Source organism: Pieris brassicae, chromosome 13, assembly GCF_905147105.1.
Source record: "Pieris brassicae chromosome 13, ilPieBrab1.1, whole genome shotgun sequence".
Lineage (NCBI taxonomy): Eukaryota > Metazoa > Arthropoda > Insecta > Lepidoptera > Pieridae > Pieris > Pieris brassicae.
This window is the reverse complement of record NC_059677.1, coordinates 2,207,320-2,228,155: the sequence shown is the minus strand read 5'-3', so window position 1 is coordinate 2,228,155 and position 20,836 is coordinate 2,207,320. Positions and strand designations below refer to the sequence as shown.

At 33.9% G+C, this 20,836-nt stretch overlaps 1 protein-coding gene across 1 annotated transcript; it reads right to left on the bottom strand.

Moving 5' to 3' along the window:
- Positions 1–15: 15 nt before the first annotated feature.
- On the bottom strand, positions 16–9,056 carry LOC123717852 (hydroxyacid oxidase 1). Its single transcript, XM_045674103.1, has 9 exons — positions 8,873–9,056; positions 8,108–8,259; positions 6,459–6,579; positions 4,770–4,904; positions 3,938–4,066; positions 3,474–3,606; positions 2,952–3,071; positions 408–519; positions 16–98 (listed from the first exon to the last, which is right to left on the bottom strand). The coding sequence occupies exons 1-9, from the start codon at positions 9,004–9,006 to the stop codon at positions 31–33; spliced, it is 1,104 nt and encodes a 367-aa protein (XP_045530059.1). The 5' UTR covers positions 9,007–9,056; the 3' UTR covers positions 16–30.
- Between the last annotated feature and the right edge of the window lie 11,780 nt (positions 9,057–20,836).

The window sequence follows — 20,836 nt, the reverse complement described above, 5'->3', positions numbered from 1 at the left end:
AGAATCCGTGTTTTGTCTTCTACCCTCATATCAGAGCCTGCTATAAGCAGATTCATGTCGAACCATATCTCGAGTTATATCATCTACGGTGGGTGTCCCTGAAAAAATGCAAGATTCATTAATATATTCAAAAACATACGCAGTGGTCATCCTTGAGATCATGTCAATATTTATTGATATGTGAACGCGGCAAAAATAAATATTTAGCATATTGACATTAAACCTAGATTTTTGTGATCCATCTATAGAATCAATAACGAAACAATATTATGTGATCCCATAACTTTTATGTCCAAATGTTGTTTTTGTTAATAAATTATTTGTTAGCAATTATTTATACCTTGCTAATTTGGATGTTAAACAATACTGTATAAGAAAAACGTTAGCTAATTGCAAATTATTATTACCCGCTATTTGTAATGTATATTCCAACTCTTTCCTTAAAATACCGAGCATTTTTCTAACACCCGCCTCGCCTCCTACTGTTAGACCCCACAGTGCCGGCCGTCCTACGAACACCTACAAAGAAAAATAAGTATTATTTATTTATTTTATTTTTTAACACTTCGTTACATTACAAAATAAAATACATAATTAAATCGAAAGGAGGGCAACTGGCAGCCTTATCGCTTTCGAGCGATCTCTTCCAGGCAACCACTGTGAGTAAAGAAAAAAATAAAATTGTATTAAATTACATAAGATAGGCAAGAAGTGCAAAAATACATGTTATACACAGTTATTAAGACACAACATAACAGGAACAATAAAAAAAATGTGTGTGTGTCAGCTACGACGCACGATTGGAGTTTACTCCTTACGAACGATAATTATGATATGTATCGAATAGAAAAAAAGGGTAAATGAACGCATCTGCTAAAATGATAAGAGAAACAAACATATATCTGTAATTATTCGGATTATTTATATTACTTCAATAAAGCGTATTACATAAAGTATGTTACAAAACAATATAAATAATAATAACAATAATAATTGTGTTCAATTTATACCAATCCAATTTTAGAGAGAGAATGAGATGGAATCATTCTTTTACACGTTCAATCCTACAGATATATATGTTTGTCTCTTTCTACGTAACGCCTCAACTTTTCGTGTTACCCTTGATTTTACTCATCATAAAATTTCCGTACCGGACCTTATAACTCGAATCGTTTCTTAAGGAGTAAACTCCAAAAAAACTAAATTGATGATACATAAATCACGATAGCTTAAGATCAGTCTCACGTCAGTAAGTAGTTAGTAAGAAAGTTAGGGATACGATGTGAACAGGTAATGTTTGTACAGAAGAAATTTAAAGGAAGATAGAGAAGGAGCTAAGTGAATAGGGACGGGAAGTGAATTCCATAACGGCAGAGACCTTAAAGGAATCTGAGATGGGATTTCAAGGGTATAGTTTTCGGAAGAGCGTAAGCTATAGTTATGGGCTCCCAAAAACTTGAAATCATTTTTGAGATAGAAAAGAGTTTTAGGGTTGAACAGGATGACATATAGTATATTATTATTATATTAGTCTTTATATTCTGAAACTCTGCGATCTATGATCTTCAATATATTTTTTTTACTACAGTATATCTTGGAGCTCGGTGTGCCTGTGGCAAAGGCCTCCTCTAACCCTTTCCACTGTTCTCTATCCTATGCGACCCTTCTCCAGTAGTAGCCTGCTGATAGTTTGAGTTCGCCTTCCCATCTTTTGCTTTGTCACGCCTCTCCTACGTTTTCCGTCTCTAGGCTACATTTTTCATGGGAACTCCCTAGCATATGACCTGTCCATCTCCATTTCAATTGGTATATCTTAGTGAGAATGACTGTCACCTGGTCTAGCTCTGAGTTTCTTTATCTGTCTAATTTCCTTATTCTCAGCATGCTTGTTTCCATGGCACTAGTGTGCTAGTACTGTGCTGCTTAGAGAGTGTCCAAGATTCGCAGCCATAGGTAAGGCAAGGTAGAACATGTATTATAGAATTTGCTTTTTATTTAACCCTCCCTCAGTGACCAATATCTATTATTAGTGAAAACCCATTTATTATACCATAAATTTGACGCACATAAAGGTAAAAAATCTCTAGTAGTGGCGAATTTTCTTTGCTACCTCTAGAAATCTAACAGATTTTGACATTTTCTAATGACTTCTATATTTTAAAGTAAAACAGATAGTTCGCCGCCTCCCAACCACAGAAATTGCAGAAAATCTATTTCCCTCTTTTCTCATCCCCCTATATCAGACAGTCCTGTACTAGTTGGAGGCTGCAAACTGGATGTTGGATTGTAAAAATAATCAAGGTCATGACAATTGTAGAGGCGAAGGCGGAACAAACTTCACAGCCTCTAGACCTAGATCTCTAGACTTCTGCGCCATCATGCTACCATGTTTATTCAAAACTACGACATTGTAAAAAAACCTATTAAGTAAAAAAGATATTGCAGTACTGGCTTAGCAGGAGCCAGCTGTTTAAACTACAAGAAAGCGCTCGCATACTACGTAGTGTCGTCAAAAATGTAAGTAAACTATTTATTTTTTTATAATTTTAACCATCTTCAATCGGCCTCTTGGCTTTTATCAGATTTTGAGGCAATTAGGGACTCAAAATCAATAATTTGTTTTCCTCCTGTAACTCGCAAACTATCATACAGCGGCAAATCGCCTTTCTCAGCTGAAATACGCCATTTGCTAGAGACCCGAAGGGGGTTGACGTGTGCTGAAATCTCCCTTTGTATTGTTCGGTTGATATTTTGATTTAATAAATTACATGTCATCAACTAAACTTTCTAACTCGTAAATATGATAAATATACCTCATGTAAAGTAAATCTTCAGGCTAAAGAACTCAGTTCGACAATTATTAGTAAGCATTTTGATTTAATGTTAAAAAGCTAATGCTGCGCATTTAACTAGCCAATATTGATATAGGAAAAACATTCAGAATTTATTACCATTTTAGCACCGAGGGCCAGAGCTTTATATATATCTGTGCCACTCGATACACCTCCGTCAAGGTATACTTCGACGTTATAATTCTTCACTGCTTCTATCACTTCAGGAAGCGCCTCAATCTAAAAACATAAGGTACAGTTAAGGACTTTAATTTTTAAATAATTGTCGTTTTATCTAATAGAAATCGTTATTCCTTTTTTATTTAATTTGTCAATAAATTAAAATAACCTAGAGAATATTTACAATTAAACAGTTAAATAAATAAACTGCATGTTTATTGGACAGAATAGCGAAACTTAGTTAATATGATAATACTACGTTATTTATATTAAAATACAGAAGAAACATATTGTAAAAAATGACAAAACATAAATGGACCACCGCTAAAAGCAGATTCACTCAGACTTCGCAGTATTTTTCGTAAATCGATTTAGGGTTTGATAATAGAAGTCTCATAACATAATTTGTGTCTATTCCATGCCCCTTGGTACAAGATTTCAGACACCATCAGAATACCATACCGTGGCTGGGACTCCATCGAGCTGCCTGGCGCCATGATTAGAGACCAGAATTCCAGAGCAACCAGCCTCAACCGCTTTAATGGCGTCATCACCACGTAATATTCCTTTAGCAACGATCGGCAATTTTGTAATGCTGCAGCAATAGTATGAAAGTTATTTAAGACAATATTATTATTATTAAGAAAATAAGTCTCAAACAAACGAAGGGAAGGAAAAGAATTGTGCTGTTTACAGTTTTTTGCTCCAAACAAGATAAAGTTCTTTAGAAAGAACTTTTTTTTCTTCAGCTCAGACTGCTTACCGCAAACTTGTCGGAGTTCTTGATCTGTGTCAGGCTTCTAATAAAAAGAGCTTCTGGGCTTAGAACCATAGATTATAAAGAGATTCATGAGTTTTCAAACATAGAAAAACAAATTAACGCAAGAACATTAGCTTAGTGGCCAATCTGTAAAATGTACATTTACCTTTTCAGCCACTTAACATCGTCCCAAGTTAATGTTTTGTCAAATAAGTTGTTAACGTAATGGCTTAGGCCGCTCCCTTCGCCTGTGCTGTGAATCTTCGTCGATAAATGTCCTTCAAAATTGGCTAATCTGAAAAGATTTTATGAAAGTCTGGTCTACATTAGGCAAATATAAAACTAAAATCATTTTCTATAGTCATATATTTCTATGGTGGATCAGCTTCCTACTAGATTTGATGGAAACAATCTATATTGTTCTTCTATATACATAGTTCCGTCCACAATACGAATCCATTTTTTTCTAAATGCAGAAGAAAATATTTATTTATTTCCTATTTTTACAGTAACATAATACTGATACAATATAAAACTGAACTAAAAACATAGTATAAACATAACAAGTAAAACTTAAAATCTAAACCATTTTTTTTCTTATTTATGCCAACTGGGCACAAGGTATTTCGCCAGTGTCATGTAGATGGAGAAGACACGAAGGAGATTGATCGATAAAAATAATAATTAAGTTAATTTTGAATATACACATAAAAAAAATAGTTGAAATTCGATTCCTAAACCATTTTATACCTAAATAAATAATGCAATTCTTGACATATGACAAAGACATTGCCAAGTTCAATGGTAATAAGATTCAAGACTTAGCGTTATGACAGCCTTATGTAAAAGTTTTAATATTCTGACTCTTAAGTTCTATTATACTCAAAAATAGACGACAATAAATAAAAAATATTATTGGAGAGGACGCGGTAGTGCTCCAGGCGCTAGTAACAGTAAATAACCAAGCATTAACAAGCAAAATGTTAAATTATACTTACTTTAAGTGACGAGGTAATGTGAACTTATTTCTAACATCAGCCCTTCTTAAACCGAATATCGGAGTATCAACAGTTAGAGCAATTGCTTTAAATCCAGCTTGTTCAGCTCTCATCACAAGTCTCTTAGTGACTTCCCTGAAAAGTAAATTATTTAACAGACTTGTAAATTACTCACCATTAATTAATGTACTTCGATGAGTAATAATCCGTAACAGTCATGATAATTAGAATGAAAGTCTTATTATTGTTAATTAACTGTATGAACCACCACTGAGAGGCATCCTTATATTAAAGAACAACTTAAAACCAAAGTGTGTCTTGTGTGTAAGTTTATCAATTTGCGAAAATGTTATCGTAAAATAATAAAATTTATCTCTGGTTAAGAATCCTACGAAGGTTTATAATTTTCCAAGGAAATTTATAAACTTGCTGATTTTGTTATGTGTTCCGATGACAAACAAGGTATTGTGATTTTATGAACGTTTGTTCTTTAATATAAGGATGCCACTCAGTGGTGGTTTATATAGTTAATTAATAATAATAAGACCCCTTACTGTAATTATCATGACTGCTACGTATTACTCAACTAAATACATAAATGGTTACTAATTTTTGATATCAACTTTAAATATTATAATGAATATAAATTATTTTCTAAAGACGCTCTCGCCAATATAATCTAAAATACATGTATCAGAATACATGAATGCTACTAAATAGATGAATGATGTTTTAAGGAAAATCAAGTTATTAATAGATACAGTAAACGATTGTGCAAACCTACTTAAATTACAATTGTAATGTGTAAATTACAATATATATGGTTGCTTTATTAATAGCAACGTACATTTTACCCATACATATATATCCTAGATCCATTTAGGAATAAACTTTCCTTTGGATTGACTCCAGAAAATAAAAAAATACAGTTGTTACTTTTCCAAAGCTTCAAATCTGTCTTCTAATCTTCATCTTACGCCGCACTAGGCTACGCGCAATTATGAGAATTTTCGTAATAATATTTAACGTAGACCTTTTATACAAACAAAAACTTCGTCAAACTAATGTAAGACCCACAAAATACTTAAGAAGATTATTGTTACTCAGTCCACATCCCAGTCACACCCTACTAAACGTGAGTTATACCTGTACTCTGTAATTTCCAATACACGTTGTCGTTGACACCTTGACGTTTTTGTATGTATTTCAATATGTATATATACATATTAAAATTATATAGAAGTATATAATATATAGTAAATATAAGAATAACCAATCGCGCTACCACCTAGAAATTATAGATCACTGCCATTTGTTTTTTCAAGGGGAAGGTGATCAAATTTTTAAAGGCAAGGTGCCTTAACATCGTAGGCGAGTATTTGGACCATAGATTTGACACCGATTGTAAATAATTTAACTTTAACAGTATTATATGTTCTTAATAAGACATTGTAAAAATTGATATGACATTTGTATGCCTATTTATATATGGCTGATTGTACGGATATTTGTAGTTGACCTTTTTAGGATACAGGCCGACGACTTTTTGCTTGGCTTCATTCGAACCAGAGAACAGAAACTCAAAATGGACGTAAGCGCTTACAATGTTACTCGAGGCGTTAGGTTACAAAATCCTAACGCCTTTTAAAAAATGTAACAGTAAAAATTGTTATTAGTGATAATGTTTACCTGTCGTTATAAATATACAGCTGAAACCACTTAACGGCATTAGGACCAGCCTTGGCCACTTCTTCAATGGAACTGGTTGATATTGTACTTAATGTGTAAATTACACCTTCAGCTTGTGCAGCTAAAATCAAAATATGGTTATAATTAAGCATACTCTGGGATTACGATAGTCTAACATCCGCATTCAATTTTAAAATTCAAAATCATTTATTCATATAGGTAACACAATGTACTCTTATGAACGTCAAAAGCTAATTTTACATTTACTCAAATCAAGGACGTAGAACGGAAGAGAAGAACTGACAATAAACTCTCCGCCACTCTTTTTAAACGCTAAGTTTTTGTTTTACACATCTGTAAGGAGCTGCAACCGTTACGCCATGTTCCACGTGACATCTTAACTAATTAATAATAATAAAAGAAAAGAAAAGATTTGTCCTCTATCAGCAGGAGACATGGTGATTTCACACACTTTTATTCTCGTGGGAACAACACGCAAATACACAGTCGAAATAACTAATATCACCGCATAAACGAATTCAGTACGACCAGTTACCACAAGTAGCACCCCTTCACGAGTATGACGCATGGCCAGCCTTCGGCCCCATCGCCATATTTTAGGCAGACAGACAACTCGACGCATGGACGCCGGCCGGACTACTCAATTTCAATAATATTTTATTGAAATTGAGTGATTTAACAAGACTATGACAAATTGCAAACTATCTATCTAAATCTAAATTAAATTAAACCCCAAAATATGTTGTTGAAACCAAAACTGGAATACGGTTAGACCAATTCAAGTATTTTTTTTTATTCCGTAAACTTTGTTCATAATAAATGAGGTTTCATAAAAATATCATATGTGTATTACATGTATTTTGCACTACTTGCCTATCTTATTTAATACATTTCTTTTTTTTCTTTACTCACAGTGGTTGCCTGGAAGAGATCGCTCGTAAGCGATAAGGCCGCCAGTTGCCCTCCTTTTGATTTAATTATGTTAATTTTTATTTTTATTTTATAGTGTAACGAAGTGTAAATAAATCATATTAAGGCGAAATGAAATTATATTTATAAATAGAAAAGCTTTAAGCTGTTACTATTATATAATTATGAAGTTCTGATAGATATATTTTCTCTGTTTTTAAAATGTATACAACTTTATTACTAAATTTACATTTGTATATTAAATACATATATATTTCTTTATATTTACGCACTAATATTGATCAGATGTTACTTGTGTGGACACGTTGGCCCCCAGTCACCTCCCTTGGAAAAAAACACAAAAGCGGGCGCCCGTTGCGAAGGCGTAACATTATAGCATAGAGAAGAAAATTTTAGGGCGTGAAGTCAAGTCAGCAGGCGTTAATTAAGATTTATATTGGCGCCTAGTAGATAAGTGACCACAGAGCTGGTTCTTTCGGGAGCTTGGAGAAAATACTGACCAAGCTTTTTAAAATAAATTTACTAATCATCCATTTTAGATTATTATTTTTACTGTTTACATAGGTTATATATAATTTAAGCTAGCCTTAGAAATACGAAAGTATCAAATAAAGATGTTTGCCTATTTTTTTATTCTAACTATACTTACCGTAAACATCAAAACTAAAAAATATTGAACGAATGAATTTATCTATAACCTTTAACATTAGCTGTCTCCCCATCAGGATGAGCCATCCGTTGCATTGCGGTTGGTGATATTCCAACTGGCATTGTGACTCTCTCTCCTAAAATAGTTGTATGCAGATCGAAGTGCGTAATACCGACGAGAGATTTTGGCCTTATACGGAGCCTAAAAATTATAATTATTATTTATGTATCGTGTGTTTTCTGCAATAAATGTGTCTATTACAAGCCTTGATTTTTAGTTCGTCTCCTCAAGTAATCGTTTTGGTACAGCGCTGAACTTACTTCCCTTAATTAATTCTATTCGCGAGGTCAAATATTATTCTTAAGTTTATAAATTGTCTGAGAGAATCTTTGTAGCAAAATCTAACAAATTTGAACAATGTCTATGGCTTATCTATTACAAGATAACTGGCTGATGCTACTTAATACTAGCTTTGCATTTGACATAAAGAATTATGCTTTATTAATTGTTAAATAAATCTAACGTGCTTTCGTAGTTTCAGTCTCTTGCTTAACAGCGTTTAGCAAAAGAGCAAAGCTTCCTGTGTAGTTTTTGCATTAGAAACCGCAGACAATATAAATTTATATGAACTATGTAATATATTAATTTGATATATATATCAAATAAAAATTCGCGCTATATCCACTTATACGACTATCAAAAGGAAAAATATCGTTTTGGGATGCAAAAATTTTACTTTTAGATAAAGGAAATGGGAAAATATGAGACAGTCTTTATTCAGATTTCAGATCGGAATGGTTTATTGCATAATTACCTTTTAAAGGCGTTTTTGTTTTCTCCTAACGTAAATTCATCTGTCGCACCACTTTTATAATAATCCTTGGCAGCCTTCGGGAGTAACGCAGTGGCTGCATCTTCCAAATCTTTAATACTAATATATTTTTCCATTTCAGAAATGGACTATTTACTTTAAGATGTTTAACTTTAGTGACACATTTATAGCGATAAGACCGTTAATTACTTATCAAACAAATAGGTCAGAAGTTATTATTTCGATAGGAAAAATAGCAAACTAAAATCGTAACAGTTACATAACACTCGGATAGCAATAATAATATTAATTCATTATTGGGAATGAAAGATTTTGTAAATCTTGATTCCATGTATTATGTTCTGATTACGAATCAAATTAAATTGCTTAGCTAATAGCGACAAACAAAATTTAGTTTTGAATTTAGACAATTACAAACGCGCATCTTTATACTACGTAACCAATAAACTTTTATACTTTTATAAAGTCATACGTTACGGAAAACGATATTTTTTTTAAAATAACCGGGTATGCGCGAGTACCTCATATTGAAATAAAACGTATACGTATACGCTCACTGACCATGATCACTGCAAAGCATTCGAAACGCCTCGAACTCGAGTTATTGAAGTTGTGAAATAAAGCAAAGTCAAAATCATTTACTCATTTAGGCACACAATGTGCACTTATGAACGTCAATAAAGAAATACCTATTAAATGCTTTAGATTAGTGCTAGTTCTCAAATCAAGGGCGTAGAACGGAAGAGAAGAACTGGCAATAAACCCTCCGCCACTCTTTTTAATTGTCAAGTTTTTTGTTTTACACAATGTTTGAAAGGAGCTGCACCTATTACAGAATGTTCCACATGACATCTTAAGTAATTAATAATAATTTAATAAATTAAAAATAATGATTTGTCCTCTATCAGCATGGTGAAATAGGAACACACAGTTACATTCACGTGGGAACAACACGCAAATACATAGTCGAAATAACTTACATCACCGCATACGCGAATTCAAATTCGACCAGTCACCACAAGTAGCTCCCGTTTACGAGTATGACGCATGGCCAACCATCGGCCTCCTCGCCATATTTAAGGGAGAATGACATTTAAGCGAGCATGACGATCCTAGAAATGTGAACCTGGCTACAGAGGAAAATAATAATAATACTAATTAATAATTTGCATTCACTTTATCGTGGATATTGACATAGCCCCAGAGACTGGAGATGCAGCCGAGAAATTCAGTCGCGTCACCTCTTGATACTGGAGTAATTCATATCCAAGCACTAGGATCGTTTAAATATTCATTTATATTATAATAGAAGGTCTATTAACAAGCAGTTAAGCTTATTAGAAGCAAGCAGTTTTACTTTAATGTACGATTTAAATTTATTTATTGACAACACTTGTCATTATATGACAACATATCTCACTAGGGATTTGATTGAAAAAACGTATACCTTAACTTGGAAATAATTACTCATTTTGTGCAGACTTGTGGTTGGTGCGCTAGTTTTGTCTTTATTACGATTACTATAAACTATGGAAACAATTATTCTTTTGAAAGATATATATTTTTCCGCACATACAAAATATTCTCATAAATATATTAACTAGTCAAAGTATAAAATATGTAACTCCTTAAACTTCCTTTGGACTGAATCCCGAGGGGACAACCCACAGATCGCTCTTATAGCCCACTTTTGCGCTACAAATATCGATGTCAGCTGTATTACCCCACAAAATAACACCATATGACATGAAAATTGCTGAAATAAATGAGCTTTGCTGTATCGTCGTCCGTGAGATCGCAAATTTTTTTCACTGCGAACGCTGTCAACTTAGCCTATTCGAACGACCTTGTGTGTGGCCTACACTGGAGTTTACTATCTAAAGTAATTTCCAAAAAACAAGGCATTATCGACAAAGTTTACTTCCTCATCTTTAATTATTATTTGAGGATTACTACTTCTTACATTTGTAGTTACTAATTAATTACACTTTCTTTTCGTTAAGATTATTTGTATTAAACCAGTGAAATTGCAGATGACACTGTTTTCATTCTCAAGTGATGGATTTCGTCTTTTCGGTTTTTTGTTATAGAGCATGGGGCAAACTGGCAGGAGGCTCACCTGATGTTAAGTGATACAACCGTCCAAGGACACTCTCAATGCCTGCGAGCTCCCGAGTGCGTTGCCGGCCTTTTAAGAATTGGTACGCTCTTGAAGGACCCTAAGCCGAATTGATTGGTTCCTTTTGACGTCAATGAAGTTGTTGTGTTTATGCAGGAGAAAATGAACAAAAAACTTACAAGAAATGTATCGATTGCATGCAGAAACTTTGTGGTTTGGTTGCAAGCAATTGAAACAGAGGTTATTCTTTAACCCAAAATTATGTCTATCTTCCACATTTTGCTTAATATAATCTTTTCAATTATGAATATAATTGTCTTTATTACACTTGTGATAATGACGATCTTTGAAATATGAACTTGGCTACATAAGAAAATAATAATACTGTTACGAGCTAGGGGATCGGATAGAAAATGCCGTGGATTTATTCAAGGGTTTATTTCTTGATAAATCAATGAGGAATTTATGGGCACAAAATTAATTGCAGAGATTCACTAATAACACACAAAAACACAGTCACTAATTACTTCACTTATGCACACTTCACACAGTACTTTATCACTTATATTCACTTTATTCGCACTTTATCGCTTCGGTGTTTCGCTCTTGTTATCGCATTCAAAACTAAGTGACTAGTCGCGTTTCGGCTCGCTTATATATCCCTGGGAATAATTCTAAACAATATTCGAGAACTTTCTAGGCGGGCTTGCTACTGAGTAGCGATTGCACAATTCTAGAACGTTCGCACTCTTTGTCTCTTTCGCACGTTGCTCCGTCCTTGTCGTACGGCGTTCTAGAGTGCTCGTCTAGTTTCGAGAAAGTTCTGATCTTCTCTCTCTCTCTCTCGTATCATTTCGTCCTTGTCTCACACCTAGAAAGTTCGGTCTAGAATATTCCTTCACCAAAGGGGTATAACTAGGCCTGAAAACGCCTGAAAACGGGTCTCCTGAAAACTGCACTACTCGACTACACATGTTCTGAAACCGACTGAAAAAAGGTTTCAGCTTCCTGAAAACTAGGGTAACATTATGAAAATTACAATTTTCTAATATGTGATTGACCCTCTCCTGAAACGGTCAGAAATCATATTACAGCTTGCTGAAAAGTTCTCTAACTAGTGGAAAAATCTAGAAACATTGCAGTCGACCCGTCTTCGTAACAATACTATTTATACTGAAAATTTGATACCACATGGATCACAGTTTGTTCCCACTTTACATTAAAACAGTTGTGGATATTGACAATCGCCCCAGAGTTTGGAAATGCAGTCGAGAGATTCAGTCGCGTTACCTATTTATACTGGAGCAATTCATATCCAAACACTAGGATCGTGTAAATATTAATTTATATTATAATAGACCTTAGCAAGCAGTATAACTTTAATGTACGATTTAAATTTATTTATTGACAACTTCACCTTATATTCAGTATCCTTTCTGGAGATTCTTTCAGTCTTCTCGTTTATAATTTTCCAAACAACCTTTATCTTATTAGAGCTGTTGTTTATTTTAAGACTTAATTGTTTTGCCTCAGCGATTCTACACTCTTGCCTAAAACTTTTTGAGAATATCGTAACATGAGTTTTAAATTCACTGTCATTATACTGTTTTTCATCATACAATTTCAACCTTTTCTTGTGTAGCTCCGGAGTTGCCCAGTCACAAAAGGTAGGTTTCTCAGAGACCAAAAAAGTCTTTGCAGTAAACACATTTTTGAAATCATCAATAAATGAATAAAACAATGTGTTACATAAATTATTAGGGCATTGGTTACTACGCAAAAATGCCGTTTTAAATATCATTTTTTTCCTAAATCTGTCTAACCGATCATGTGTTATAGGAATTGCGCATATTTTCTTTTTTGGATCCTTACATTCAACGATCATCTGATCGCGTTCGGACGAACTATATTACCTACTATAGATATTGTCAATACATGTTGCCGTAGTGGTTGTTACCCTTGTAGGTACAATAAAATTGTAAATTAAACTATATGATTAATAGCATACGTTTACTTGAACTACAGTTGTCAAGCAAATTTACAGTAAAGTCTCCAATAACGATCTATTTTTTCTTTAATTGAATTATAAATTGCTCCAGTTTATTTTTTTACCAAGCAATATTAATGCATTTACTCTGCAGAACGAACTACCAATCCGATGATTACAATTTTTTTACATAAGTTCACTTTTCTTTAACCAGTGTTCTGTAATAAACAATATGTCAACACGAAAAGTTTAAACGTTAACGAACGAAAGTTAAACGAAGAATATTATAAATACAAAGAGATGTATTTGTCTTTTGAAGCCGATATATTGGACTTATTAAGTAAGAATGTAATTTGTAGCTAAGGAAGTGGCAGTAATCACCAGGGGTTAAGTACCGAAATAAATTCCGCGTGTGTAAAACTGCGTCAAATCAAATTACCCGTATTTTCCGGCTATTATGAAAATTTCTTAACTTTTCAAGATTTATTTTTAATCATCACACATCATCATCACTCATCCACAATAATCTTTCCCTTGCCAACGTATAAAAGTTGCACTACCTAAAGTGAAGTAACGCAACTTCCTTGTTAAAACATATTAGTGTAACAAAGACAATTCTTTTCAATTTATGAATATAATTGTCTTTGTTACACAAGGAGCATGAGAGCATAGCACACATAGTGTGGGCTTCTTTAGCCATGTAAAAACTCTTTTGTACTATAGGTCTTAGATCTTTTGAATAACTTGTTTTAGTTGTGTTTACCAGCTCCAAAGTGCGATGCTATATGTATAATATTTTTTTAAATTGTTTAAACAGTATCATGTTGTATCTGAAATTACTTTAATTTTATTTGATGTTTGCGTGTTGACTTTCCGTCTTTTCAATATATAATTTATAATAATTATCTTATTTCCGTAACGCTTCTTTAAAATATTCCACGCCTGGTCATAATTATATTCTGTTACACTAATATGTTTTAACAAGGAAGTTGCGTTACTTCACTTTAGGTAGTGCAACTTTTATACGTTGGCAAGGGAAAGATTATTGTGGATGAGTGATGATGATGTGTGATGATTAAAAATAAATCTTGAAAAGTTAAGAAATTTTCATAATAGCCGGAAAATACGGGTAATTTGATTTGACGCAGTTTTACACACGCGGAATTTATTTCGGTACTTAACCCCTGGTGATTACTGCCACTTCCTTAGCTACAAATTACATTCTTACTTAATAAGTCCAATATATCGGCTTCAAAAGACAAATACATCTCTTTGTATTTATAATATTCTTCGTTTAACTTTCGTTCGTTAACGTTTAAACTTTTCGTGTTGACATATTGTTTATTACAGAACACTGGTTAAAGAAAAGTGAACTTATGTAAAAAAATTGTAATCATCGGATTGGTAGTTCGTTCTGCAGAGTAAATGCATTAATATTGCTTGGTAAAAAAATAAACTGGAGCAATTTATAATTCAATTAAAGAAAAAATAGATCGTTATTGGAGACTTTACTGTAAATTTGCTTGACAACTGTAGTTCAAGTAAACGTATGCTATTAATCATATAGTTTAATTTACAATTTTATTGTACCTACAAGGGTAACAACCACTACGGCAACATGTATTGACAATATCTATAGTAGGTAATATAGTTCGTCCGAACGCGATCAGATGATCGTTGAATGTAAGGATCCAAAAAAGAAAATATGCGCAATTCCTATAACACATGATCGGTTAGACAGATTTAGGAAAAAAATGATATTTAAAACGGCATTTTTGCGTAGTAACCAATGCCCTAATAATTTATGTAACACATTGTTTTATTCATTTATTGATGATTTCAAAAATGTGTTTACTGCAAAGACTTTTTTGGTCTCTGAGAAACCTACCTTTTGTGACTGGGCAACTCCGGAGCTACACAAGAAAAGGTTGAAATTGTATGATGAAAAACAGTATAATGACAGTGAATTTAAAACTCATGTTACGATATTCTCAAAAAGTTTTAGGCAAGAGTGTAGAATCGCTGAGGCAAAACAATTAAGTCTTAAAATAAACAACAGCTCTAATAAGATAAAGGTTGTTTGGAAAATTATAAACGAGAAGACTGAAAGAATCTCCAGAAAGGATACTGAATATAAGGTGAAGTTGTCAATAAATAAATTTAAATCGTACATTAAAGTTATACTGCTTGCTAAGGTCTATTATAATATAAATTAATATTTACACGATCCTAGTGTTTGGATATGAATTGCTCCAGTATAAATAGGTAACGCGACTGAATCTCTCGACTGCATTTCCAAACTCTGGGGCGATTGTCAATATCCACAACTGTTTTAATGTAAAGTGGGAACAAACTGTGATCCATGTGGTATCAAATTTTTCAGTATAAATAGTATTATTATTTTCTTATGTAGCCAAGTTCATATTTCAAAGATCGTCATTATCGCATGAATGTCATTGCTTGTGGCGGCGTCCATGCGTCGGGTTGTCACTCTCCCTAAAATACGGCGAGGGGGCCATAGCTGGCCATGCGTCATACTCGTGAACGGGTGCTACTTGTGGTGACTAGTCGGACATGAATTCGTGTATGCGGTGATGTTAGTTATTTTTGACTATGTATTTGCGTGTTGTTCCCACGAGAATGTAAGTGCGTGCTCCTATTTCACCATGTCTCCTGCTAATATAGGTTCTTTGACAATCTGAGACAAATCTTTGTTTTTAATTGATTACTTAAGATGTAATGTGGAACATGGTGTAATGGTTGCAGGTCCTTATAAACGTTGTGTAATACAAAAAAAACTTAGCGATTAAAAAGAGTGGCGGAGAGTTTATTGCCAGTTCTTCTTTTCCGTTCTACGATCTTGATTTGAGAGCTGGCAGTAAATGTAAAATTAGAAGCATTTAATGTATATTTCTTTTTTATTGACGTTCATAAGTGTACATTGTGTTACCTATACGAATAAATGATTGTTGACTTTGACTTTTAAAAGTAGGGTAATACTCGCCTTTGTTCCCTTGGGGTGCATGACCACAAATGTTCATGTGCTACATTAAATAGTCTCCAATAATCTTCAATACATTCAAGCCGCGCGCGAATATATCCTATAGTTAATTTAGACTTTTCTTAAAATTTATTTCGGTTTTTTTAATTTGTGAGGCCAAAGTTCAAGTTTATTTAAATACATCTGCTGTTCTGCACTAACTGTTGACGTCATTTTCGTATATATGTATATATTTTTTTTAAACTTTTAAACGTCTTACTACTGCAAGTATTAACAATTTTCTTTTTATGCGAAAACGACAAATCAATACATCAAAAACTTGTTCCTTATCTAAAGAATGCAGGCGAGCTCACTATTGTTTAAGGTTTACTTTATACGGCTCGAAGGACCAAATGTTTGATCACTTATGGGTCAATTATCAATAACTACCACAATAATATTAAATAAAAATAAACATGTACTCTCTCTTCATTTCATTTATTGCAACTCAATGACTAAAAATACAACACTTGCATCTCACTAGGGATTTTATTGAAAAACGTATACATTTGTCTTGGAAATAATTACTCGTTTTATGCAGACTTGTGGTTGGTGCGCTAATTTTGTCTTTATTACGAGTACTATAATTATGGAAGCTACATTTTAAATAAATCTATATTTTTCCGCACATACTAAATATTCTAATAAATTTTCTGCGGTCGACTTTTTCGTTTCAGTAAACATGACACATGGCACAGCGGCGGTGGCTGATAACAAATGTATACCTTTTAATAATCTCAATTTAATTTATCTCCAATATTATCTATGGGGATGTCAAAATTCAATACATTTGATGTACGAGAGTCCGACTTAGCGCCACCTAGAGGTTAGTCTCGACTCTTAATAAATAGGATGGAATATGTATCTAACTAACTTATGACTTTATTTATTTTCCTCCCTAGATGGGCGTCCACAGTGAGTCTCCATCGCGTTCGGTCTTGAGCCTCGTATTTCACCTCGATCCAAGTCTTTCCAGCTCGCTTCGCCTCATCTGCAAGTGTACGCATTTGCTTCGGACAGCCACGCTTCCGCTTGCGGGTTCCAATCAAGCGCCTGCTTGAGGATATGATTGAAATCTCTTCGAATTGTACGGCGAAGACAGCGGCTGACGAAGACTTGGAAGTAGATGCGAGATGTCTGTAGTGACATAGAGCAGCACAGATTTAACGTTAGATCCAAATATTTTAAGCTAGATTGTCAAAATCCGTGACTGCCAATTGTTATGTTGTCTTGTGTGAAATAATATTACAAAACGGGGTCAAATAAAAAACACGCAATAAATTTCAAAATTTATTTTTCGATTTTAATAATATTTGTATCAATGCCAACGCATCCTTGATGTCACATGCCTTTCCTTATATATTTGCCATACAAACGTTACTATATAAAACTCAACCGATCTTATAACAAATCTATTAAATACAATATTACATAAGCACACCATGCTTATTTAAGTCCATTTTAGGAATACTTAAGTTTAAAATAATCATGATGGCTGTTTTACAGTTTAAGTGAAATCGATGTGAAATAAAATGAATATGGACGCGCCCTACCGAGTATCAGGATGCCCGGTTATCCGAGTTGCCCAGTTTTACAGCCACTGAAGCGAGTGGTTCAATTCAATGTATTATATGCACGATACGATTCTAATCGACTCATGTATTATGATATTTACATTATTACCGGACTAATCTAAAAATGGTTATGTTTTTACGAAAGATTAGCCGAGTTATGAGACAAAGCGACGGCTGACGCGTCCCAATATGGTACCGTATTTACATTGGCAGTATAAATCGTATGCACTTTTCATCACCTATCTAACCCTAATCGATCACATTTTAAATTTTGTTAAAATAACGCGAATATAAAAGATACAAAACATTACTGTCACTAAGCTATGAGAACGAGGGCCGCTATAACCCATAAACCCATCTTTGGTAATCAATCCATGCGCACCATTCAGGTTCCTTCACAAAATAAGCGAATAATTTTCAAAATCCTTAATCTAGCGAAGCGAAAACAAACGTCCTACAAAGTGTTCACGATGAGCAAAAGTAATTCAGACTTCGTACACTGAAAAAAGTAACTCAAAATGCGTATCCGTGTACTATTTAGTGCTCGATTTCCCGGACCGCGAGTGAGTCCGAAAAACTTTCCTATATAGAAAAAAATATACAATCTTCACGAAATATAAAAATAAATAACATATATTACAAGCAGAACAGTGGCAACATTTGTTAGACTAGTGATTTAAATACTATATCTACATTTACTAAACACATGTTAATAAGTTAGCGATACATTCACAAATACCGCAATGTAGAGTTCGTCTTAGGCCACTGTAACATCGCGATTCTTTCTGTTCCAGCGGTAACTCAACATTATGTATAGCTTTTGTTAATCGGTTACAGAACTGGCGCTGTTATTGGAGCTTTAAGCTAACTTAGTTATTTAAAGTACTTCAGCGTCCGATAGACTTACCGCCTACCTGAGTATGATGGAAACTTCAAATTGACTAAACAAGAAAGACTGGATTTGCGTACTCGTACGTTGCGTACGTATTCCAGCGTACGTTTAAATACTATCCGTACAAATAGTTTAGTTATGCTTCTTCAGAACTACCACCAATTATTTTACAATTAAAAATGCTTCGGTTATAAATAATAACTTAGCAATGAGCGCTGAGCGCTCGAAGGCTTGCTGTATTTTCAATTTATCGAATAAAAAACTATTAAAAATTGTCGACATTGCCCTAATGTACGTAACAAAAAACTAACTGTAGAATAATTATTGTAATTGATAATACTTTATATCGCGTATATGCGATGAATAAATAAAATAAACGATTCGATTATATTAATTTTTCTTTACCCATGCTTTGTTGACTTGTCTCAGCGACTCATGATAAAAATTACGACCTAAACCGATAACACTAATCTTAAAAGAAAATATTTTAATACAATTACGTTTAATATATTGAAAATAATGCCCGACTGGAGTTTAGCCCAGAAATCATATTCAGCGATTATTATAAATGATATGACAACAAAGCCACTTGAACAACGAACGTAATCATAATTTGAATAACGACCCGTTGTAAGCTTAAAGGAAATGGGTCTACGCAGTACTTTTAATAGACATGAATCCAATTTTGGGAAACGTCAAACAAAACTAAGAAATTAGGGAGATCAAAAACAATTATACGAATAATATTAACAAGATTTTTCTACGAATAACATTACGATAGCGAAGTGTTTGTTTTAATAGAATATGGGACAAATAGACATTAGGCTCAACTGTCAAGTGACACCGCCGCCTATGAAGACTCGTAAGTGTCGCGCATCCAGTTAGTTCGGAAATACTTGTGGGCAGTTGTTCCAACGTGTCCTCAAATGAGGTTAATTTTTTTCATTATTATAAGCAGTTAGTTTTCTATTAGAGAGCGTTCAAGTATTACGTAACGAATTTAGGGGGTGTTGAGTTATGCGTTATTGTTAATATTATTTTCTACTTTCCATTACTTTGCACCACATGATGGTAAGTTTTAGGTTTAAAGAGTCACTGGGGTTGGTCCCGAAACGTTTTACTATTGGATACAGAAACGTTACGGCGCGTTTCATGGGGGGGGGGGGGGGGGATGTCAAGAATCTCCAAAAAATTGCGTGACGTAATACTTGAACGCTCCCTTACGAGAGCTTTTGCTTCTTCCGTATTCTTCGTGCTGAGGGTTGACAACAATTAGCTTCAAACAACAAAACCGTCTTCTAAATCGTCAAAACAATCAAATTCAACAAGTCAAACTGTTTGACAAACTTTAGTTACAGAGAGTCAACCCACTCATTCTAACTTTGACATATTCGACAACGCTCAAGCCATACGAATTGAATACGGACCATAGACTACAACTCCCGTGTGTTAAAATAGTGACATGACATCATTAAATGCATTAAATTTTGTTTAGCAATCACAAGTTTATTGTTGAATCTCCTAAAAACTATTAGAATTTTTGATCGCGGCGTACAAGACCAAACATTGCTATACAACGACTCTTGCGCATTTCTCGTACGTCCCTAATACGTTTCCATCACCGTTATTCGTAGAAACATTTACTTAACGAATATCCGTATCAATACAAATCTTATCATCAGGTGTTTCTTCCTCAATAGCTTCATAATTCGGGATATTTTATGGCTGATCATCTACTTGTCCCAAGTTGGGACATGGTAATTGACAAAACAAATAGTAGCGCTAAACTTTTAGGTCTGGGCCTCAGATTTCGGCATGTTTCCTGATCATTTGTTTTTGTAATATTCAAGTATCAGCCTTCGGTGTCCGACTTTTGGGATCCCCTTCCTTCCATTCCTGGGGTTCTTTTGAAGCACAGTTGGAAGCTACATCAGGAATGAGTCTCACGCTAGACCAACATTAATATTGATACGGAATTTAATAAAAAAAAACTTAAAATTAAGCGATTTTTAAGTGTCGAGTATTAAGTTATTCTTAACGAATGCCCTACAAGACGAACTTTACACGTTCATTACATCACAGAACAAATATAGCGATGCGCGTGCTTACCATTTTTAGTCTATGATTCAGAGACAAGACAGGTACGAACAAAGACAAAGTCAAATGACAACTGTCATTTTTGACAGATCCGACAGTTGGAACTTCCATTTCTGAATTTTTTAAGCTCATCCGGTACCATTTTCTGTATGGCAGTTCTCAAGACTAGATTGTCTCACCCGTCATCAGTTTTATAAGGCCGGCAACGCACCCGCGTTACTAATATACCATTTGCGT